The sequence below is a fragment of the Schistocerca piceifrons genome, chromosome 1 (genome assembly GCF_021461385.2).
Source record: "Schistocerca piceifrons isolate TAMUIC-IGC-003096 chromosome 1, iqSchPice1.1, whole genome shotgun sequence".
Taxonomy (NCBI): Eukaryota; Metazoa; Arthropoda; class Insecta; order Orthoptera; family Acrididae; genus Schistocerca; species Schistocerca piceifrons.
The window spans coordinates 461,687,680-461,713,161 of NC_060138.1; the positions used below are offsets into that span (position 1 = coordinate 461,687,680).

Below are 25,482 nucleotides of genomic sequence, written 5' to 3' on the forward strand. Positions count from 1 at the left end.
AGCGCCGCCGACTGTGTGGTGGAGGTGGTCTTTATAAGAACGGACCCCGAACGCATCTTGCTGAGAGCCTCGATTTCCCCGAAGATGTTCCCAATGTGCTGAACAAAGAACATGGGCTTGGAGGTGGCGAACGTCCCCCCAACAGTTCGAGAACATACCAAATAGCGGGGGAAGTACTTCGCCCCAAGCCGGCGGGCCTGTCCCTCCTCCCAGGGAATGGCCAAGGGGGAAAGGGCAGGAGAACCAGAGACAGTACCTTTCCTTTTGAAAGACTCTGCCGCAGAGCGACCTGATACGTGTTGACGTTTCATCTGCGAAACGTCCGCCCGGATACCACCCACTCCGACCAGGGGCTCTCCCCACGGGCGCCACCCAGCCTCAGCAAGGGCCACCTGGCAGGATGACCGTTGCCGGGAGTCCTGATGCCCCAAGGAGACGGGCATCTACTCCTTGGCCGACGTGGGGAGCGTGCAGCTCAGGTATCGGCAGTACGATCCATGTGTTGTCAGGGGGCTACAACCTAGAGGGTACATGACGACCCCACCACAACGGGCTGGCTACCGTGCTGGATTTCTGGTGCCATGGAAAGTCCATCATGATCGTAGGCGCAGATGGGGACGCACTATGGGCGTAACCTGCACAACCCATCAGGCGTTTAGGCCCAATTTGAGGAATAGTGGGTATGGTTACAACGCCGGTACAATGCTGAGTGCCAAGGTCTTAGTGCACTGAGGACCAGTGGTACACCACGTAAGGCGTCCTTCCCCAAAAGGCTCGTACTTCTATAGAATTTTGAAAAATGGAGGTCACACCCCAAGGGGGACCATCACATGGAAGGCCGAAACGGTTGAAACTCCTTTTAGTCTCCTCTTACGACAGGCAGGAATACCTCGGGCCTATTCTTACCCCAGACCCGCAGGGGGAGGAAGGTTTCTTGGGGAATGGCAGCCCATTCTTCGCAGAGTGCTGCACTCGGAGGTATCAATGTCGGTCAGTGAGGCCCGGCACGAAGTTGGCGTTCCAAAACATCCCAGAGGTGTTCTATAGGATTCAGGGTAGGACTCTGTGCAGGACAGTCCATTACAGGGATGTTATGTAACCACTCCACCATTATGAACAGTTGCTTTATTGTGTTCAAAGATGCAATCGCCATCCCCAAATTGGTCTTCAACAGTGGGAAGCAAGAAGTTGCTTAAAACATCACTGTAGGCCTGTACTGTGATAGTTCCACACAAAACAATAAGGGGTGCAAGCCCCTACATGAAAAAAACAACCACACCATAACATTACCGCCTCCGAATTTTACTGTTGGCACTATAACATGCTGGCAGATCTTCACCGGGCATCTGCCATACCCACCCCCTGCCTATTTGCCATACCCACACCCTGCCATCAGATCGCTGCAGTGTGTACCGTGATTTGTCACTCCACACAACATTTCTCCACTGTTCTATCGTCCAATGTTAATGCTCCTTACACGTGTGGCTTATGAGCAGCCATCTACTATGATATTTAAGTTTTCTCGCCTCCTGCCCAACTGTCATAGTACTTGCAGTGGATCCTGATGCAGCTTGGAATTCATGTGTGTGAGTCTGGATAGATGTCTGCCTATTACACATTATGAACCTCTTCAACTGTTGGCAGATTGTTAGTCAACAGATGAGGTCTGCCTGTATGCTTTTGTGCTGTGCATGTCTCTTTACGTTTCCACTTCACTATCACACCGGAAACAGTGGACCTAGGGATGTTTGGGAGTGTGGAAATTTCATTTACAGATGTATGACCCAAGTGACACCCAAACACCTGACCATGTTTGAATTCCATGAGTTACGTGGAGCACCCCATTCTGCTCTCACGATTTCTAATGACTACTGAGGTCACTGATATGGAGTACATGGCAGTAAGTGGCAGCACAATGCATCTAATATGAAAAACTGATGTTTGTGAGGGTGTCCAGATACATTTGATCACACAGTGTAGCAACATCCGAAAGCCACATGCCAGTGAAGATTGCCATGAAAGATGGAAATCAGAATCAAACCATGTAATGATACAACGAAAAATAAATTTAACATTGTAAATTACAGGAGGAGACTGTTCCCTATATATTAGTGAGGTTACAGGGACTCCCATTCACTTATCACCTCTTAATTCTGAATGACAAAAATATAATCTGTTACCGCCCTGCCACAAGATGAAACATGTGGAGATCTTAAAATACTATTATGAAATTCTTAATTTTGCATAAAAATTAAGATTATTGGAAATATTTGATAGTCAACATATAAATGAAACTGCCAAAAAGCAGTTTTATATCTCAGAATATGGATTTTAATGTGCAGACAAATAAATGGAAGTAATAGAAGTAGCTCTACACTTCTGCTGACAGTATTTAAACATACAATGTGTGGGGTCTACGTAAGCAGACTTGTTAAGTTACTTCAAGCTATGAAATCTGGATATAAAGAAGCTGCGCATATGTCACTGTGTAAAATGATTAACGAAACAATCTCATTGAAAACAATAACTGCAATGGCAGATGAAAAATTTACACTTGCTGCACCACCTTTTACACAAACCAGATTATAAACACATCACTCCTTCATACAGAAAAATAAGATAGATACTTACAATGTAGGCAGGTCTCTGTCATACTCCAAGTGTTTATCCATGCAATAATGCTGCGCCTACAACAAATAGAATTCTTGTTATGCTATGCAATTAAAAATAAGATTGTCATAAGTTTGTAAAGTGTGCACATTACCAGGGAGTTATAGAAAGTATGATGAAGTACACAGATGGAAAGCTGAGTTATGACTGATTATTGTGTGTTTAAAGAGAGTAAACATACTAGTCATCAGTCCCTTGCTTCACTGGAAATTCACATAATGCAAAACAAGAGAACTGTCTGCTCAGGAGTCTGACCTCACTGCAGTTGAAAATTTGGGTAGATTGTCAGATGGTCAGAAGTGAGGAAACCCAAGCAGCTAAAATTGTAGCCAGCCACTGAAGGATAGACCAAGAATGGTCATGATCAGTACATTTGAACTGTTGTGAGAAAATGGAAACTGTATGGAACCAGATAGCTTTGGGTTAAGTTGTTCAATAAATAAAATATGTACATAAAAATTTAAAATGCATGACAAGGCAGAAAGAAAGTAGCTTCAATCCACATGGAACATACACTGCAGCAGTGGAAGAAAGTAGCTTGAAGCCACTTTGGGCATACACTGTAGCAGGGGGTACTCCCCACATCGAACCTTGACACCTAATGTTTAGATGCATCACATTTTGTTACAATATCTGCTTACCCCTCAGGAAATGCGTGAGTATTAGCTGCTGTATCATCACCCACAAGTATCTTGGGGCAAGAAGGTAGACAGGTTCATGGCTTGTCTCATATCAGCCAGCAGACCACACTGAGAATATGGGTATCATGAGGTATGCACAGCTGTATTGGGAGGAGCCCTCTTGATGTAAAATAAGCTCATGGGTAAGTCTGGTATGGCTGATACATAGTCAGCACAGTATGACAGCATCATTCCAAGTTGCTTGGGTAGAAGTATGCCACATCTTGGTGGTCCCTTTGATTGCCCTCAACTAATCGCAGGTTGTGGTAGTTGGCCATTTCACATCCCATGTTTTCAAAACTGGGTGCCACTGTTGCAATCTAAGGTCTGTGCTTGGTATTCTGAGTCTCAAGTTTTTCTCATGTGGTTGCTTCTTTAGTTAATTTGAAAGGTAAGTTCATTTCCTGGACTGCCTACAGGGTTCAGTGTCCAGACAAATGTTACAGAAATTCACAGCTGTGGAGGTCAAATAAAAGATATTTGGTGTTAGAGAACAAAATGCTTTTGGGGTACTACTCAGATATGCCTTTTAAGCAGCTCAATGGTTGGGCTGCAAACCAGGTAGTCCCTTGTGAGAGTTTTAATGTATTGTAGAGTCTGTGGTATGACAACCAACTCTGCAGCATATACACTGCATGCACTCAGGACAGAATACCTCTCATGTCCTCTTGTTTCAGTAAAAGCATAATCAACCCTGTCATTGGCTTTCAGTGTAGATGCTTGTTGAATTGGGGTAGTCATGGAGAAACAAATGGAGTAAGTGTCCAAGAACAGATTGTCAGTATTTTCCTTAGGGGCATGGAAGAGGTCCACCTGAATCATAGTACAGGGTACACATAACAAAAGATGCCAAAAGGAAACTCACTACACAGCCAAGAAGGGGTTGTTTGAGGTCTTTGCACAGTCTCCCATACCCCAGACTCAGCAATTCGTAAACAGTGACATATCAGTTGTAAAACAGGATAAATTAATAGATGGATAGGCATCAGACAGACTGTAACCACATATTTGTCAAGAGTGGTGAGATACCAGCGTCTCTGTGGTGAGATACCAGCGTCCTTCATGAGGCTGCCTGTGAGGCTCATAGAAGCCTCCAGCTGCCAATCACACATCACATCAATAGTGGGCAATGTCTAAAAAGCAAAGTGCTGATTGTGCTGCCAACCCATAGGAAACATTTCATTAGTCCATGTGGGATAAAATAAAAGCTTTGTAGAACTGCTGAAGAACTGAAGCCTGCACCCCATGAGGTATTGTTAAGAAAACTGAGGGTTTAAAGTTTCCTCATAGAAGTTGACTTGAGTGGGCTTACATGTAGTAACCATGTTAACTTTTGCCAAAAGATCTAAAAAATTTGAAAGTTTCAAGAACTTCACGTAACTTGTTACCAGTATGGAGTTGCAGGCACAGACACACAGTCCTGAGTTGACGAATGTGCAGGACATAAATTTCTGAGGAAGAAAACCAATATCCACTATTCACGACCTAATAACATACTATAACATACTTTCTATATGGCACCCTACAGTTGGAACTCTTCAGTGCATAATTAAGTAAAGCTCTAATACAGGCACAGTTTGTCCACATATATTAATGTTGAAAATGTGTGTCTCACTACAGTCCTGATACCATTGATTGCAATGGCAATGAGTGTCACACTCAGAAATGATCTCCAAGGAACTCCCAATTTCTTGTACTATTTGGTTGCTGAGGATTGAATCTATCCAGACCCAGAACAATCAAAGGGATAGGAAATTCTGGATAAAAATGAGTAAGCAGACCCAAAAGCTCCACTCATGCAGTGTAGACAGGATGTGGCAGTGCCAGGTGGTATTTCTCAACTTTTTCATATCACAGAACATAGTTATCAGGTGCTGGCAAAGCTGAAAAGCATTGCACACTGCAGATTCCATATGAGTCATCAACTGGTAGTATGTGGTGGAAAAGAAAGCCTGAAAACCACTTCGAAATTGTGATAAACATCATCTGGCTTCCAGGCACCAACACAATCAGCAGTTGACCACTCTTTCAAATAATTAACACAGTTTGTTCATTAAAGAGGCTGGTTGATAATTAGTCAACTTTTGAGAGCTTCTCCCCAGTTTCAGGATAGGAATAATAATACCCTCCTGCCATTCAGAGGGAACATCCCTTTCCACTAAACACAATTGAAAAATTTGAGGATGTGTGTTATGCTGCTGTTGCTGAATGTGTAAGCATTTGATTGGGGATTTTTTTTAGGTCCAGGGGCTACGTCTCTAAACAATGTGTAACTGCTGTGCAACTCCCAATCACTAAATGGAACAAAGTACGATTCCAGGTTTGTGTATGGAAGGATAAGTAGTTTTGTTCCACTACACCTTGCAAAGTCAGGAAATCAGGATGACAGTTACTGCAAAATATTCAACAATGGCCATGAGATCAGTATAAGAGTCCACTGAGGGAGATTCCAGGAATCACTGTACGATGGGTGGCTGCAATGTGGCCAGCTTTAGTCTCTACTTGAGATGGCTTTTTTGGGGTTTTAGGGCACAAAAAAATCTAAGGTTATAAGCACACAGTATAGAACCATAGAATGCTGGGACCACAAGGGTAAAAAACCGTTTCGAGGTCCAATACAGAAAGGAAGAAAAAACAAATCTAAAATGTCGAGATGTTACAGAAGACACCAGAGTCACCAGGTAGAAATCAAATCTCTTGTCATATTACTGCTTTTTTAAAAAACTTTAAACCCAAGCCACAGCTCGCACATCATCTGCTAAAATGTCCGCAAAACGGGCAGCAGCCCGACCCTGAGACATAAATGGCTAAAATAAGGGCAGTGGACCAGGAAACATCCGACTTAATAGCTGGCTACAGAAAGGACAGCTGGGTGCAGGGTCGCCATTCAACAAATGGCAGTGACTAAAGTGGCAGTGCCCTATTCGCAACCGAGCTAACATTACTTCCTCATGGCAAGATGGTCGGGAGGAAGTCGACCAGGCTGTTGGGAGAGGTTTGACTTCTCCGAGTGTTTCCATGAAGGGAGCACCAATGGTCATGTCAAAGTGACGTGATACACTGATAGAGAAAACTACGAATATCTTGCGAGGGAACAGAGTAAGAGGTGGGCCGACCGAGGTGGACTGCAGCCTTAGCAGCATCATTCCCAGGCACACCAACATGGCCAGGAAACCCACACGAACATTACTTAGGCTCCCCCATCTGGGAACAAATGGAGGCTGTCCTGGATCCATCTAATGATGGGGTGGACTGGATCTGGATCATCCAGACTCTGAAGGGCACTGAGGGAGTCAGAGCAGATCACACAGCGAGTGAGCTGGTGCCTCCGGACGTAGTGAACAGCCTGATAGAGGGCAAAAAGCTCTGCGGTAAAAATTGTGCACTGGTCGAGAAGCTGGTATTGAAACTTATCATCCCAACGACAAAAGCACAGCCAACACCATGGGTGGCCTTGGAACCATCAGTGTACAAAAATAAGCTGTCGGCAAGTTGTGAGCGAAGTTCGAGAAATTTTCGGCGACCGGTCAGCTCGGGAGTTGAATCCTTTGGGAACGAGCAGATGTCAAATTGAACACAAACCTGTGCTTGAAGCCAAGGTGGTGAAGGGGTCTCACCTATTCAGAAAGTGGCAGGAAGTAGGAACTGCAACTGCTGAAACAGATGACTAAAGCGGACGCTGGGAGGCCGCAAAGAAGAAGTGTACATCTCGTATTGGCAGTCAAGAATGTAATCAAAAAAGGGTCAAAGGTTGAGTGGCCTGGCATGGAAGAAAGCCAACCTGCATACCTACTGAGTAGGATGTTGCACTGGTATGACAGTGGTAGTTCACCAGCTTCTGCATATAGACTCAACTGGGCTAATATGGAAGGTACCACTAGCGAGATGGATCCCCAAATGGTGGATTGTATTTGGATGGCATAAGACTGATGGCCATGCAGAGGAGTAGACAATGCATACACAATCCAACTGGGAGCAGACAAGAGATCGATAGAGGTGGAGGAGGACAGTCCTGTCAGCTCCCCAAGAGGTACCACTCAGTACACGAAGGACACTGAGGGACCGGGTGCAGCGTGCACCCAGGTAAGACATGTGGAGAGACCAACTGAGTTTCCTATCGAACATAAGCCTTAAGAACTTCGTTGCATCCATGAACAGGAGAGCATTTTTGCCCAGTTGTAAGGTTGGTGGAAGAAACGTCTTCTACTACCAGAAGTTGACGCAAACTGATTTGGCAGCAGAAAAGCAGAAACCATTTGTGACACTCCATGAACAGAGGTGGTCGAGACACCATTGGAGACAGCGTTGCAGGAGAAATAGCAAAGTCGTCAACGAAAAGAGAGCCAGAAATGTCATCTGGAAGGCAGTCCATAATTGGGTTGATGGCTAAGGCGAATTGGACGACACTCAGTACGGAGCCCTGAGGCACCCAGTTCTCCTGTGAAAAGGTGTGGGATAAGGAGGAACCCACACGTATCTGGAAAACTCAGTCTGTTCGAAATTCCCGGATGAAAGTGGGAAGACTACCGCAAAGGGTCCCATGTGTGCATAGTACGCAGAATGCCTGTCCATCAACAGGTATCATAGGCTTTCCCCAAATCAAAGAATACGGTCAATGTTGACGCTTCTGCAGAAAATTGTTCATGATGAACGTTGACAGGGTGACGAGATGATCAACTGCTGAGCGGCGCTTTCGGAACCCACACTGAGCATTAGTGAGAAGATTGTGTGGCTCCAGCCACCACACTAATCTACCATTGATCATGTGTTCCATCGCCTTACAAACACTGCTGGTAAAGGAAATTGGATGATAGCTGGAAGGAAGAGATTAACTTTACCAGGCTTAGGTAGGGGAACAATAGTAGCTTCACATCAAAGTGTGGGAAATACACCGTCAGTCCAAATACGGTTGTAGGTATCGAGGAGTAAGCATTTTCCTCGCAACAGGAAGATTCTGCAGCATGAGGATGTGGATTGTATCGGGCCCAGGAGCAGAAAACCTGGATGCGGAGAGAGCACACTAACTCCCTCATAGTGAAAGGAGTATTGTAGCATTCTCGATTCAAAGAGAGAAAAGAGATTGCACGAGCCTCCTCCACCTCTTTCCGAGGAAGGAAGGCAGGATGGTAGTGGGTTGAGCTGGAAACCTCCGCAAAGTACCAGCCCAAAGCGCTGGAAACATCTACAGGGTCGACTATGAAGTTTCCCGCCACAGTCAGACCAGGGATCGGGGAGTGGGCGGTAGTCCCACAAAGCCGGTGCAGGCCACCCCAAATGAGAGAGGATGAAGTAGAACTGTTGAATGAGCTGGTGAAGGAAACCCTGAATGCTTTCTTGCATTCCCTGATGGTGCGGTGGCACTGTGCACGTAGTTGCTTGTAGCGGACGCAGTTCGTTAATGTATGTGACAGTGAAAGACACAAAGTGCACATAGTCAGGCATGAATCACATTGCCGCACTCCACAGTCCACCAAGGGACAGAGATCTGACAGGGAGAAGTAGTAGTACGAGGGATAAAGGATTCAGCAGCTGAGAGAATAACATCCACGAGATGCTCGACCTGATCATCACCTGCCAAGGAGGAATCGAGCCCCCAGTCAGCAAGAGAATTTCGCTGTGGCAGAGTATCACTACACAGGCGAGTCACACAAGGGAAGTGGTCACTCAAGTAAGTATCAGAAAGAGCACACCACTCGAGGCATCGAGTGAGCTGGGCAGAGCAGATCGAGAGGTCTAAGTGGGAATAAGTCTGCAAGGAGTCGGAGAGAAACATGGCTTTGCCAGTGTTAAGGCGCACAAGATTCAAATGAGTGAGAGCATCTGCCAAAAGAGAACCTCTCAGGCAGGCAAGAGGCAAGCCCCAAAAAGGATGATTGGCAATGGTGTCACCAAAGAGCAGAAAGGGTGTAGGAAACTAAGCAACAAGCTGCATCGGGTCCACCCTAGTGACAGCAGAAGACAAAGGGATATAAATGGTGCAGAGGGACAAGGTAAATTTGGGAAGGAAAACACAGGCAACAACTGCTTGCAGGTGGGTGTGCAAGGGGATAGGACAATGAAAAACATCTTGTAGAAGCAGTATGACCCGCCAAGAGCAGGAATCCATGCTATAAGGGGAAGGTCCATCCGTAGCGACATAAAATGGGAAAGATCAAAATGGTCTTGCGGACGTAGCATGGTTTCTTGGAGACAGACTACATGCGGGCATTACAATCGCAGGAGCAGCTGGAGGTCCACTCTGTTAGACCGAAGGCCATGGATATTCCACTGTAAAAGGGCCATAAAATTTAGGAACACCGGAGAATGAATAAGAAACACTCACCTCGACAACCGCTTACGGGGAGTTGTCGAGGGAGGACGGCCACTGGAATCCACATGTGGAGGATATTCGTCCATTAACTCAGCGGGATCAACGGAGCTTCCCCAGTGTCGGTAAGTTGAAAAGAACTGACGAGTCTCGGGGGAGAGACGGGGGGGGGGGGGGAAGACCGGTTGCCCTTTGGACGATTGTTTTGACTTTTGGAGATTTGCAGAAGATCCAGATGGCTGCAAACTCAAGGTACGCAAGAAATCTTCCCGGGAATAATCCTTTTTGAACTGATGGTTCACAGGCTGCGTTGCAACTGTCTTCGACGGTGAGGTCAAAGAGCAGGTAGCAGAATCTACAGCCCGGGAACCGGGAGACGGAGTGTGAGCTTTAAGGCGAGGCGACGTTGCCACCATCGAACTGAACTATAAGTCAAGTTTGCACAGCTATGTTTTTGTGGGACAGGGAGAGGCTAACAGTGCTGTAGCTTCCAGATGAAGGGACATTCGGTTTACGGCTCACCAACAGTTTCTGGGCAACAGGAAAAGGTACCTTGTCCTTCAACCTTATCTCCTGAACAGCCCACTCATCTTGGTAGACGGAACACGAACGAGAGGAAGCAGCATGTTCTCCATTACAATTGACGCAGCGGGGGGAAGGAGGTGGACATGTGCCCTCATGTGCTTCTCTGCTACAAGTGACACATTTGGCTGTGTTTTTACATGACATGCTGGTATGATTGAACTGGTGGCACCTATAACACCTTAACGGATTGGGAATGTAAGGGCGCACAAAGATGACTTCATAGCCTGCCTTTATCTTGGTAGGAAGCATTATCTGATTGAAAGTCAGGAACAATGTGCAAGTGGGCACCAAATCGGCAGCTTCCTTCTTCATAACTAACAGCAGTAACGCCCTGATCTGATAGATAATTAATTATTTCATCCTCCGTCAAACCATCCAACAGCGGGGTGTAGATAACACCGGGGGACGAGTTCAGTGTCCTGTGAGCCTCCACTTTTATAGGATATTTGTGGAGGATTTGGGCCTTGAGTAGTTTCTGGGCCCGGAGAGCACTTTCAATTTCCAAAAGCAGAGTTCCATTGTGGAGACTAGAGCATGACTTCACAGGGCCGGCGATGCCATCCACGCCTTTCTGTAGAACAAAGGGGTTAAGAGCAGCAAAAGTCTGGTTTTCGTCTAAACTTAAAGACTACGAGATATCGAGGCACAATAGGAAGAGACACTGAGGCAGGAGCCTCATTCCACTTTCTTTTATGTGAAACACTTTGAGAAAAGAAGGAAAATCAGTCATTGGGAAGGAGTCCCCCACAATTGCCAGCATCTCCGATGATACGCTCCTTCCAGCCAGGGACCCTCCAAAGGAGAGCCTCCCCACCTTAAGTGATTGTTCTTACCTTAGGTCACACCTTCCAAACGACAGACGGAGGGAACAATCAGCAGAGTAGGAAGATCTGGCAATCACTCCTCCCTGAGCCCAGACTGTACTAGGGGGTACGTGTGGGCCCTGCATGCCAACCCAGCATTGGGAATTACCCGTCACCCAGTCTCCTACTATGCATCAAATGTGTGGGTGGTAGTCAGGCACACACAGGGAGGAGAAGGGAGGGGCCGAAAGAAGGGAGGGGCCGAAAGAAGGGAGGGGCCGAAAGAAGGGAGGGGCCGAAAGAAGGGAGGGGCCGAAAGAAGGGAGGGGCCGAAAGAAGGGAGGGGCCGAAAGAAGGGAGGGGCCGAAAGAAGGGAGGGGCCGAAAGAAGGGAGGGGCCGAAAGAAGGGAGGGGCCGAAAGAAGGGAAAGACAGAAAGAAGGGAAAGACAGAAAGAAGGGAAAGACAGAAAGAAGGGAAAGACAGAAAGAAGGGAAAGACAGAAAGAAGGGAAAGACAGAAAGAAGGGAAAGACAGAAAGAAGGGAAAGACAGAAAGAAGGGAAAGACAGAAAGAAGGGAAAGACAGAATGGCCTCAAACACTGCAGCGGAAGAAAAATGGGGGGCAAGGATAGGGCAGGCACCAGGGATAGGGCAGGCACCAGGGAAACCAATTGTATTGTAATTGTAAATAGTCTTCATAGGTTGGACTGAACCTAATGATACTTTATGTTGGCCATGTTTGACACAATGGTGTTGTGGGATATGACACCATGTACATGCAAATGGAGAACAGAATACTGGTAAATTTGTGTGTGTGTATAATATTCTTTTGAATGTGACTAACCGATTCTTAGTATAGTCCCATTATAGATTAGGGTGAAAGGGGACAGTTAGGTTCAAGTGTCAGCATATCCAATGTGTGAATATGAAATCTTAATTGTGGTGACGTACATGTTGGTAGCATTGTCCAAAGCCAAGGGTGCACTGAAAGGTAACTAACTGATTAGGAGTTTGCAGAGCAGTATTTAAAAATTCAGTTAATCACATTTTTGTGATATCTCTAACAGACGATTTGGCAAAACTGACAGCTGCTGGTTGCATAAACAATGTTTATATCTAGTTGACATGCTTTAGAGCCTCCATTTTTGTCCCCATATTTATGAAGATTAATTGAATGTAGTAACCAACGATTTCAATTTTCTATCGCCTGCCTTCTTGCTACTGCCATTGAGATGATTGACACCATTGGCCTCACTGAATTTATTTCAGACCTAATAACACTCAAAATCTTCCTTGCATTGCTTTTGGAATTTTGAATATTTTGGCCTACTACAAGAGTTTTGCCTTTTTGCTGACACATTGAAGAATTTTCCGAGACTGCTTATAGAGCATTTTAAGTCTTTATTAGAGCTAGTCCTCTGCATTAAATGAAGGTCTCCTCTTAGGTCCCTTGTCTCCACTTTCAAAAACAGGTTCATTTTGAGTCATCCTGTCACTAATTACTATAAATTTCAAACAGAGAGGAACAGTAAAATCCTACCAATCTTAGTATTACCCAAACACTGGTACTGATATACTTACCACATATGCCTTTGGAATGTTTTCCTTTTCAATCAATGGTGGAGAGGTTGGATCTGGAATGTATCTGTCTTTAGGAGTGAAGCATGTATAGTTCACTGGAGAGTAATTCCAATCTACTGTCAGGTTTGTCTGTAGATAAATAAGAGGAGCTCATTAACATAAAATAAAACTACATGGATACAAGTTTAGTGTACAACAATAAGTCAAAAAAGATGCAAAGACTAAGATTTAATATGTAATTAAGTAGTTCATTGGAGAGATTAACACTAGAAGGATTGCACCTGTCGTTTTGACAGGTGCTTGACTACCAGACAGTTTTTGTAAATGTTTTATTCTACATTTCCCATTTCTTTACGAGTTAATATTTGTGAGGTACATTAAGCATTTAGGGCCTTTCTGAGAAGTGGCACAATGAACTACTAGAAAGATCACCATCCATCATTTTGACTGGTACAGAAGCACGAGAAACGGCTTTCGGACCTGTCCACAGATATCATTTGCCTTCCTGGTTGGTTTATGGCATTCAGCAGAAGTAATGGGGGGAAAAAACACCATCTAAAACTGATACCAGTATGCTAGTTCTTAATAACTGGTGATTTTTCAGTATTTATTTGGTCTTGGTTGTAGTAGGTGTTTTTATTCTTAACTGATAATCAGGTAAAATCTATGATCTCAATTAGTCAACAGCAGTAGTAAAACTTTTTGTTTTAAAGTAAACCTTTTCTTAAAAGATATACTTTTTATTTGCAAATTTCCACTGCTTTGAAATATTGGTTACAGAAAATGGGAAAGTGTTCTGCTATTTTAATACCAATGTTGACAAACGAGTAATGAACACAAGGCATAAGAATTGGTACAGCACTGCTGGGACAATAAAGTACTTGTTACTAAGTGTCATGGCCTGTAGGATGATAAGCACGTACATGCAAGTGTGCCGGACTTGCCCTATCTTGTCTATAAGGCAGTTTCCCACTGTAGTTCAGTATTATTTGTATTATGCATCATGGCACTAGGTAGAGAGGTAGTGTGTTTCAGCTCGATGAAAGTCGTGTTTTACTTGATATAGTGTGTTAAGTGTAACTAGGCAGTGCGTAACTGAATTCTGTGCAAATTTTGCGACAAATGGTGTCATTTTTGTTGTGCTGAAGTGTCAGTTGTGCAGATAAAAACAGTAAACAGGCACGTCCAACTAACACGGTGGATGAAAATGCCTGTAGACTTGCTTCACGTCGAGATGCCCAGGAAGAAATGAACCTTGTGAAAGTTCATTCAGAGTTACAAGAGGATATTAAAGATCTCCAGTTAGAGAACACAAAACTAAAGCAACAGGTTTGTGCTGCTGATTGTAATATCAGGCATAACGAACTTATTCTTAACTGTGAAATACCTGTTCAAGCACACAACGATGTTAGGCCTTGGGAATATGTTTTGAGAAAAAGAACATTCACAAAGAAAATCAAAGACTACGAAAGCAACTTTCCCCCTTTACAAAAAAAAAAGGTTTGAAGTGCTAACTAAATCTGAAAACAATGACTCAAAAGTGTCAAATTACAATGGAAACAACTGCAAAACAAACGAAAAGGAAGAATCCAGTTCTGTGAATTAAAAAAGTCTTGTCAAAGTCTGTAAGCAAACACAAAATAAGGATTCTTTCAGACAGCCACAGTCATGGTATGTCCAGTATATTAAGTTCCATGTAGGATGACTCAACGAAGTTTGAAGTGGAGGGGTTTATGAAATCTGGAGCTTCTCTGACATGTGGGTAAAAGTGACTTCCCTGAATGGTCTAAAGATTTTGTTGTTGTAATTGGAGGATCAAATTGTGTTAGCAAAAAATCAAGCACCTGATGCAATCTCTGCCCTGAAGAGAACAATAGCTAGACTCACTCATACAAATAGCACCTTAGTGAACGTACGACATGATTTGACTGAAGCTTCATGTGTAAACAAAGATCAAAAACTAATATTAGATACAACCAAATCTGATCATTTTAATAATGTGACAGTGATAAATGTAAGCACTTTTAAAAGACCATTACACAAAACATGGACAGCACCTTAATTAGCTATAACAGATGAAAGAAATTTCGAGAAGAATGAAGAGACTTCCCAATTTGTAGGAAACTGAGTTGCCAGTAGATTTGCCAAAATTTGAATGGAGAACTATTTATGCTAAGGATATATTGAATGTTGTCAAATCATTGAGCGACTCCAGAACTGAGGACATCTATGGTTTTTCTAATTTTATCATAAAGAAAATAGACACTATATGCAATCCACTGTTCTATCTAATTAATAGGGTGTTTACAGAAGGAACATTGCAATAGCACCTATAACATCCAAAATTATTTAAACATTAATGAAGGACCAATTAAATGTTTTTTTTTTTTCTTGCAATCCCCTACATAGGGCCCAATATGGATTCCGAAGTGGGCTATCAACAATAAAGCCAGTTCAGGAGGTTGTATTATCAATATTACATGGTTATAAAAATAAGGGAACACCTATGCAACTTTAGTAGGTTTACCCAAGGCATTTGACACTGTCCCACATAGAATTTTAATTAAAAAAACTTGGAAAATATGGAATAACTGCTAAAAACATACCTGATACACAAAACCAAATGGTAGTTATAAATTCAAATAAATCTGACTGCCTCAAGGTGAAATATGGAGTCCCACAAGGATCTGCAATGACCCTTTCTTGTTTATTGTGTACGTGAATGACCTGCCCAATTTATTACCATATAAATCTGTAATTAGGGTCGACAGAAGCGTCCGATCCCACGCGTCGGCTTTGACCCATGACATAAGGGTGTTGTCTTGTGTGACGTCATGATGGCGCGGAGTTTGGTTTGAGTGTGGCTGTCTCCAGTTCTGTTTTATCTTATTTTATTTACTTTCCTGATCTGTTCATTCTATCTCGTGAGTTTTTTTTAAAATTTAAAAACACTTATTACTTATTTTAATTATCTGTTTCCTCCAATTTCTGTTTTAGTTTATTATATTTATCTCTCTGATCTGTTCGTTCTATCCCGTGAGATTTTTTTTTTTTTAAAGACAAAAAACACTAATCAGCTACTGAAGCATCTTTATCTTCTATGGGTTGCAGGGGTTACGACCCCTGGGGAGGTGGGTGGGTATTCATGCATGGCTGTCTTCACTTACACGTTGTAGCTACGCAAGGCGTCTAAATTTGTTTATATTTAGTTTGCCCCCACCCAAAACACCCCATTTCCCGTGCTTGTCCCATTAGTGTCATTAGGCTTCTTGTGGAAAGTGTGTGTGTGTGTTTTTGTTTCCGCCATATTTGTGACGTCATGGGTCAAAGCAGACAGGTGGGATCAGACGCTTCCGTATTTCCCTGTAATTATGCCAACGACAACTTTTATCACGTCACATAGTGACGCGGATGTTGTCAAACAAATGAACAACTGAATGATGGAAAAGGCAGCTCAGTGGTTCCATGAAAATAGACTGTCATTAAATAAAAACAAAACAAACATCCTCTTTTTCCCCTCAGAGTAATAACGGATCACATGAACTCAGGCATTCAGTAAAATTGTTTGGCATATATCTAGATACTAAATTATGCTGGAATACCCACACAAAGAGCTGTGCGCAAGAGTTCTATATCTCCTTAGGAAACTTAAGGACTGTGTCACTAAATAGTGCATGCTTATGGCATATTATGCCTTTTTTCACACACATTTCGATCATGGAATAGTTCTTTGGGAAACTTTGCTGGGGGCAAAAGATGTCTTCCTCTGACAAAAGAAAGCCATTAGGTATATTTTTGGTTTGAGCAAATTAACTTCTTGCAGACAGTGCTTTATCGAGCACAAAATACTTACAGTCCCCAGTCTATATACACTCAAAGCACTTATGCAAGCCAAACAATGCCCACAGGTATGAAAGCAGTTCGGATGTGCACTCATATGAAACCAGAAACAGGAACTTATTAGACATTCCTTGGACACTTGAGTAAAGTCCAAAATAATTTTGTACATGCTGGCAAAACATTTATTAATACTATCACACGGCACAAGGGAATTGCATGAAAATAAATTTAAAATGGCGGTAGAGACATGGCTGAAAGAGACCGCATTCTATAGTACAACCGAACTCATACATAATGAAAAAATATGATGCTCTTTTATATTACAAAAAATGATGCTTTTTTATCATAAATGTGATTGTGCACTAACAAAATTGTAACTTATGATACACAACAAAATTTGTCTGTGCAACTGATGTAACAAAATTAATTATGGATGAGTACAAGACATGCAATATTTATTTAATATCTTTATATGTTAACCTTTCATATAATCACTTGTATAACCATCTGTAGAATTACGTAACAAATGACGCCTTATATAACAACAGTTGTCTAAAGGCAAATAAATCCAATTCAATTCAATACAGAATGACACCATCCCTATTCTAAGTATTTTACAAAGTGAGGTATCAAAGTACAATGCTCGATTTGTGACACCATTATCAGAAAGCTTCATTCAAAATTTCCAGCAAAAACTGAACGTAGCTGATCTGTTGCCTGTGTGTACTCAGTATGCCTTTATCTGCTTGTAGTTCTTGAAAACCAATTACTTCGCAAGAAAAATTGTTTTCTCCAACCTCAGCCATCACTTTTCTCAAAGTAGTAAATGGCAGATGAAGTTTTCTTTTATTTTACTTTTTAATTTAATACTTTGATTCTATGTATGTTTAAACTGGAGGAGACAAAACTTTTCAATTTTTGTTCAATTTCCATGTTTATTACAGGAAAGAATAGTGATAAAAAACCACGAGTCAGTTATTTCAGAAACCACATCTTTTGAGTGGTTTTTAACATTCAGGTTACTGACATTAAAAAAACAAAAATAACTGAAAACCGGTTGTTCCAGCAATTTATGTCACCCCTATTCTGTTGACCATTTGTCGACAAGGAAGGAAATGCTGATGTGATGCATGCTGTTGTTCACCGATTTCAGTTCCTTCATAATGATGTTTCTAATGTGGGGTTACATTCCACGTGAAAATATCACTGTAGATGAGCAACTGTTTTCATTCCAGCCTAGTTGCTCTTTCATTCAGTGTATGAACAACAAAACAGACCAGTTTGGATAAAGATTTGCCTTGCAGTAGGTATGAATTCTAGATACCTGTGAATCCTGGCAAAGATGGGCAACACTGCACAGGTGTTCTTTATACAGCCCTTTGTTTCCACACAAAGAAATATCACATGTAGTTTTTTCACAACCAAATGCGATTCAAAAAGTGACATTTATGTGTACAAGCATTGTACGCACAGTGAAGAAAACTTGAAAGGAAAACCCTCAGTCAGCAAAATCTGCTGTAGCATCTTTACACCCAACTATACTTTACAATTTAGGTGACATGACTAACATGGTGTCAGGGGAAAGAGAACAAGAGGAGGGTAAAGTCATAGACCAAGAGATTAATACACTTAGCAGATTCAGAAGGATGTAGGTTGCAGTGGTTACTTGGAGATGAAGCTTGCACAGGATAGAGTAGCATGGAGAGCTGCATCAAACCAGTCGCTGGACTGTGGGTCAGAACATCACCTCGGATGGAGTCATTGTCAGATGCAGAAGTAACATCAAGTGTATCCCTGGGAAGTGTGTTGGGACCCTTGCTATTCGCTCTATATATAAATTACATTGCACACAATATTAATAGTAAAACAGTAGCTTTTTGCAGGTGATGCAGCTGTCTATAATGAAGTACTATCTGAAAGAAACTGCATAAATATTCAGTAAGATCTTCATAAGATTTCAACGTGATGCGGAGATCAACAACTTGCTCTATATGTTTAGCAATGTAAAATTTTGAACTTCACAAAACGAAACAATGTAGTATCCTATGAGTAAAAAGTTAGGGAGTCACTGTTGGAATCGGCGAACCCGTACAAACACTTGGGTGCAACACTTTGCAGGGATATCAAATGGAATGATCGGACGTAGTTACAGTCGTGGGTAAAGCAGGTGACAGACTTCGGTTTATTGGTAGCATATTGGCACAGTGCAATTACTTTACAAAGGAGATTGTTTAAAAATTACTCGTGCGATCTGTTCTACAATACTGCTTAGGTCCGTGGGATCCGTACAAGATAGGAATAACGGGGGATATTGAACGTATACAGAGAAGGGCAGCACTAATGGTACAGATTCATTTAATCTGTGGGAGAGAATTACAGAGATACTTAGGAACTGAACTGGAAGATTCTCGAAGGCAGACGTAAACTATCCCGAGAAAGTCTATCAAAGTTTCAAGAACCGGCTTTAAAGGATTATGAATACACTACAACCTCCATGTATCACTCACATAGGGATCACGAGGATAAGATCAGGATAATTGCTGCACGCACATAGGCATTCAAACGAATCTTTCTTCTCCCGCTCCATACGTGAATGGTACAATAAGAAACCCTAATAACTGGTACGATGGAACATAGGGCCTACCCTCTGCCACGCACCTCACCGTGGTTTGCCGACTATAGATGCAGAAGTTATCCTTTCTAGATCCAGTAGTGATCAGGACTACGTGGTACTAATGGATTTATCTTCCAAGTTGCACTCAACAATTTAGGAACACCAATACAACGGCAACAGACGACAACGAGCTGTTAACCAGAATTAACTATATATTTACCTCTGCATCATCACAGAACCTCGAAGCAACGCCCATTTTAACTCCATGTTTAGCATCCTTTAAATTATGATTCGCATCATGAGCAGCTTCCGTAGTTCTTTCAGGCAGCCACCGTCCCGTCCAAGTTTCTGGTTTCGAGGTTGTCATGCTCTCGCATGGTTTCATCGCCATTATTACTAAAAATGCTGATATAAGGAAACACCATTCCGTTCCATGGCCGACGACCATTTTTTCTGACTTACGCACGTTTGAAAAAGTTATATAAAAAAAAAATGCTCTTCCGCAGTTCTTGATTGTGAAGCTTTCCTCCCACCTGTCACTTCTGAATGTGTCGAAAGCAGACGCTCCGAACTGCGCACGCATCTGAGCAAAGACTATCGCATCAAACTACCTGAGATGTTCCACTTATGCAAGTGACCGAAGTTCGTCCACAGTGTAACATAAAGGTCAATTCACACTTAACGTAACGTCTCCGTCACGTCACGGAACGTCATGTGCAACAAGATCGTCCGAGCATTCGCACAACCCGGAACGTCAACGTAACGTCCTGTGAAGTCACAGAAGATTCTCACCAGTGTGGCTTTATTTATTTGCAGTTTGTGTGACGACAGACGAAGGAACTGCTGGAAGGTCGAAGATACCTAAATTCAATTTTATTGGGAACATTCATATTTTACTCTTTGATGTGTTATATGTATGGTAGTTTATGTTTTCTCCTTGATCTTCGTTATAAACATCGTTGAATGAATGGTCTCCAAAAATGTGTGTTCCTGGCAATATGGTGCATTGCGTATTTGATTAAAAGGTCAACTTTATAGTCTCACAGAGGACTCATTAGAGTCAATATCTAATAAGTGATGGGCCCAGGAGAGGTTAGCGAACTTTCCACTTTCCATACCAAAGAAATAAACTGACAAATCAAGGTTACATAATTTTCGCGTGTGTTCAATGTGTTGCTGTCTTTTTTTTTTTTTTTTTTTTTGGCAGACAAACTTTCAACATTTATTTGTTTAACTATCTTAACGTATTCAAGATGGCTTTGGGTGGACAATCACTGTTTAACTTTGAAAAGTTGACCGTTATGACAAACTACAACGACTGGAAATGTACCTCAAACATGAGGGACTATGGGACACAATTGCTGGCACTGACGAAGACGAGAAGAGTGTACAGGAAGCATTATCAAAATTATGTTTATCTGTAAATTCATCTGTGTATCCAAAACTTCGTGGAGCAACGATTCCTAAAGAAGCATGACAAAATTTACAATCTGCATTTGAAGATAAGAGTTTATCTAGTTATATTGGGCTGTTGCAATGCTTAATGAATGTACGATTGGCTTCTGAGAAAAATATGGAGGCGTATTTGTCGAAAATTATGTCACTTGCTCAACAAATTCGAAGCATTGGTAAGAAAATTGACGATGATTTCGTAGCTGCAATATGCTAAGTGGACTCCCAGCAGATTACCAACAGCGCCGGCTTTAGGGTGGGGCGACTCGGGCGGTCGCCCAGGGCGCCGGGGCCCAAGGGGCGCCACGTACTAAACGCATGTAAAAAAAAAATTACAATTTACAATCACCCATTTCGCGAAACTAAAATATTATTCAGTCTCATTCAACATGCGTCGCTAATCTCACGAATGCGCGATGAATTCGGGGTAGCAGAAGAGAAATCATGCTGAATGCAATCTTCGTATTGTCTGCAACCATCCATGTTTGACGCGGGTTAGCACGGGCTCTACCAAAGCGCCTCTCTTATTTGTTTCAAGAACTGCAACAAGGAAGAGCCCATGCAGCCGCACCATCTCTCGTTTACAACAGAAACTACCGGTCGCTCCAAATAAAAGAAAATACAGACTGTGAAATATACATTACATTATGATTTAATTAATACGAATGTATTTATACCGAATATTTGTAACTTAATGACTCATGTACATTAATTAATAGATCATGCAATGCGTGCACTGCATTCATAGAGAATTCTCCCCTAACTTACTGAAATAATACAGCGCCACACAATGTTTGTTAGACTGCATGTGTTGGCAGCACTACGATTTGCACCCGCATGTCAGTAATTGTCAGTAAGAGTTGGAGGCAGCGGTCATGTTTTCGTGGCTGAATAATTGTGAGTGAAACGAGTGTCGTGACTGTGTCAACATTTTAATTTTCTGGTAGGTGCGAAAAACATTTTTATCTTTCAGTTCAGGTTTTTTTCTAGTTACGTCTACTGATAGGTTAATTTCTTTATTTGTTATAGATTGAATATTGTGGTCGCGAAATAGAGCAGTGTCCAAGCAATAATTTGTCAAATTATTAAATCATGCCAGAAGAGAAGGAAATGATTAAAAAAAAGCTTTCTGGTTCAGAAAATCGGAAAACAAAAGCTGAAAAAGAAAAAGTTCTTGAAGAAACTAAAAAGCACATGAATATTTATAAGTACCTTAAAGGAAATTTTAAGGTAAATACTTCAGATATTGAATCAAAAGTCCATGTATCAGCAAATATTTCTTCAGACTGTGAACAATTATACACAAAAAATATACAATCACCTATTGAAGGTGATCAAATTGACCAGCGCAGTACATCTTTGCATGAATCCTCTGATATTTCTCCAAGTCAAAATCAACACATGACATCTGTGGTCGATGAAAGTATCAACGTTCTTGCGATAAAAGAATACAATGTTTCTGATGTAGGTACGTGGCCAAAAGTACTTAATGCTAGAGATATAGATCGCATTATAATATGTGGACCCTCACAAGTATGTCTAAATAACTTTCCAAAAGATGAAAATGGGCGTCATTTCTCTTCAACTCATTACACAAGAAAACTATCAAACGAAGAAACTATCAGACGACGGTGGCTAGTTTATTCTGTATCAAACGACAGTGTCTTTTGCTTTTGTTGTCGACTGTTTGATTTAAAGTCAACTACTAATTTGACTACCACTGTGGGTTTCAGAAATTGGAAACATTTAAGTGAAGCTCTGAAACTGCATGAAAATAGTCCTAACCACAAAAAAGCATTTACTCAATGGACTGAAGCTGAAATCAGGTTTAAAGCTGGATTAACTATTGACAAGGAAGAACAAAAGCTAATTTCTAAAGAAAGTTTACGATGAAGCAATGTGCTTCAAAGATTGATGCACATTACTTTGTATTTGGCTGAAAATAATATGGCATTCAGAGGGTTATCAGATAAATTATTTACCCCAAATAATGGAAAATTCTTAGGTCTTGTAGAGTTATTGGCAAAGTTTGATCCAATCATGGAAGAGCACGTCAGACTGGCATTGAATGGTGATTTGGCTGACCATTATTGCGGCAAAAATATACAAAATGAATTAATACGAGGGCGGTTCAGAAAGTAACCTCCGATTGGTCACAGTGGGGGTTGTGGGGGGAGTAGCGACGCCATCTGTGCGTTCACGCACTCAACAGGTCAGTCGGCATCAAGCTGTGGTCGAGTGAACGTCGTACCTGCGCTAGTTTAGTTTTTGTGGCAGTTTGAAATGTGTGCTGCAATAGAAAACCCCGCCAAATGTGAAGTGCGTGCTGTCATAAGGTTTTTTACAGCCAAAGGATATTCTGCAGCAGCTATTCATCGTGAGCTTTGTGCCGTGTACGGACCAAGAGTTATGAGTGAAGGAGTTGTCCGTGAATAGGTACGTTTATTTAAAAGTGGACGAGAAAACGTTCATGATGAAGAGAGGAGTGGTAGACCATCATTGGTGACTGACGAACTCGTTCAGACAGTTCATGCAAAAGTTCGTGAAAATCGACGTTTCTCAATGTCGGAGTTGTCTACTGGTTTTCCACAGATTTCTAAGACTCTCTTGTACGAGATAGTGACAGCAAGATTGGGTTACCGTAAGTTCTGTGCACGATGGGTGCCCAAACTTCTTACCGACCACCACAAAACTCAAAGAATGGCCTCTGCATTAGACTTTCTGTCACGTTATGAGGACGAAGGAGAACCACTGTTAAACAGAATCGTGACCGGTGATGAAACCTGGATTAAGTACGTGAACCCTGAGACAAAAGAACAATCAAAGATGTGGGCACATTCAAATTCGCCTACCAAACCAAGAAAAGCCTCGCAAGATTTTTCTGCCAGAAAACTGATGGCAACGGTGTTTTGGGATGCCAAAGGGGTGTTGTTGGTTGAATTCATGGAACGTGGTACGACCATTAATCAAGACGTGTACTGTGGAACAATAAAAAAGTTACGATGGGCTATACAGAACAAACGCCGTGGTATGCTGACTTCCGGTATCGTTTTTTTGCACGATAACGCCCGTCCTCACTCTGCTCGCAGAACAACGGCCCTTCTTGTGTCCTTCAAGTGGGATGTTATCAACCATCCACCTTACAGCCCAGACCTGGCGCCAAGTGATTATCACCTCTTCATGCATTTGAAGAAATGGCTCAGGTCACAGCGGTTTGATGACGACGAAGAGCTCAAAGATGCGGTCACAGGCTGGCTCCAGGCACAAGCGGGTGATTTTTATGCAGAAGGAATTTCAAAGCTTGTGAAGAGATACGATAAGTGCCTCAATCGCTATGGAGACTATGTAGAAAAATAGTGCAAAGATGTAGTTGTAAGATGTATATATTAAAATATTTTTATTTAACTTTCTGTATTTTTTTAAATCAACCGGAGGTTACTTTCTGAACGGCCCTCGTAGAACTCATGGCATCACACGTTATGTCTACAATCGTATCCCGCATAAAGGGTTCAAAGTATTATGCAATCATAGCTGACTGTACTCCAGATATAAGCCACAAAGAACAACTTTCGATAACTTTAAGATGCGCCGACATAACAGAGGATGGCGTAAGTGTAAAAGAACATTTCATCTCATTTCTGCAAATAGATGATACAACCAGTGAAGGCCTCACAGAAAGCATTTTAAAAACATTGAGTGATCTTGACCTTAACATTAATGACTGCAGAGGACAGGGCTATGATAACGGCGCGAACATGAAGGGGAAAAATAAAGGCGTCCAGAACAGAATTAAGAAGTTAAATCCACTAGCTTTTTTTGTGCCATGTGGATGCCATAGTTATAATTTGGTATTGTGTGATGCGGCAAAATCATCAGTAAAATCCGTGACACTGTTCGGAATGTTACAAAAAATGTTTAATCTATTTGCTGGATCGGTAAATAGATGGAAAATTTTGACCGACCATTTGAAGATATACACCCTGAAAAATGTAAGTGACACACGCTGGGAAGCTCGAATTGATAGCGTCAAAGCGGTTCGTTATCAATTATGCGAAATGCATGACGCTTTGGTTTCCTTGGCCGATGCTACTGAACAAAGCGATGCTGCGGTGTCACACGAAGCGACAACACTAGGAGGACAATTAAAAGACTTCAGCTTCATTGTTTCTCTCGTGACATGGTATGATGTTCTGTTTCAAATTAACGTTGTGAGTAAAGCAAGTCAGTCACCCACAATCAACTTTGTCGAGTTTATGGGAATCCTTGACAAATGTTGCTCTTATTTGGAAACATATAGACAAACAGGTTTCGAACAAGCTATTGTAACAGCAACTGAACTGGCTTCGGATCTTGATACGTAGCCATTATTTAAACCACAAATGCGATTAAGACGTATTAAACGCAGGCCGGGTGAAGAGGCTGTTGATGATCAAATAACTGACCCAAAAAAGAAGTTTAAAGTAGAGTTTTTCAATGCACTGTTGGACACCGTGCACATATCCATGAAAGAAAGATTTGAACAGATGCAAGAATTTTCTGCGACATGGAGTTTCTTGTTTGACATTAAAAAAAATCAAAATAAAGAAGAACTAATACAATGCTGTTCTAAATTACAAGAAAAGTTAACTGTCAACATGAAGTCAGATATTGATGGAAATTTGCTGTGCGACGAAATTTTAGGCCTGCAACACTATCTCGAAGACAGCCAGGCAACGCCTATTGAAGCCTTAAACTTCATAAAAAAGCATAATCTTCAAGAGTTATATCCCAACATCTGGATAACGTTACGTATTTTGCTAAAAATACCAGTGACTGTCGCAAGCGGCGAACGCAGTTTTTACAAACTGAAGTTGATAAAAACGTACTTGTGGTCTACAATGTCTCAAACAAGACTAATCGGTTTGGCCTCACTGTCCATTGAAAATGAAGTTGCAGAAAACCTGGACGT

The 25,482-nt window shown here is 42.0% G+C and overlaps 1 protein-coding gene across 1 annotated transcript in view; it reads right to left on the minus strand.

Annotated features, from left to right (window-relative positions):
• Positions 1-19,664, minus strand: part of LOC124785129 — a 34,551-nt gene extending 14,887 nt beyond the window's left edge. The window contains exons 1-3 of the mRNA XM_047254154.1: positions 19,303-19,664; positions 12,629-12,757; positions 2,632-2,687 (exon numbers count right to left, since the gene is read on the minus strand). Of these exons, the coding sequence (XP_047110110.1) occupies positions 2,632-2,687; positions 12,629-12,757; positions 19,303-19,530 (413 nt within the window). The 5' untranslated portion in view covers positions 19,531-19,664. The remainder of the gene's footprint in view (positions 1-2,631; positions 2,688-12,628; positions 12,758-19,302) is intronic.
• Between the last annotated feature and the right edge of the window lie 5,818 nt (positions 19,665-25,482).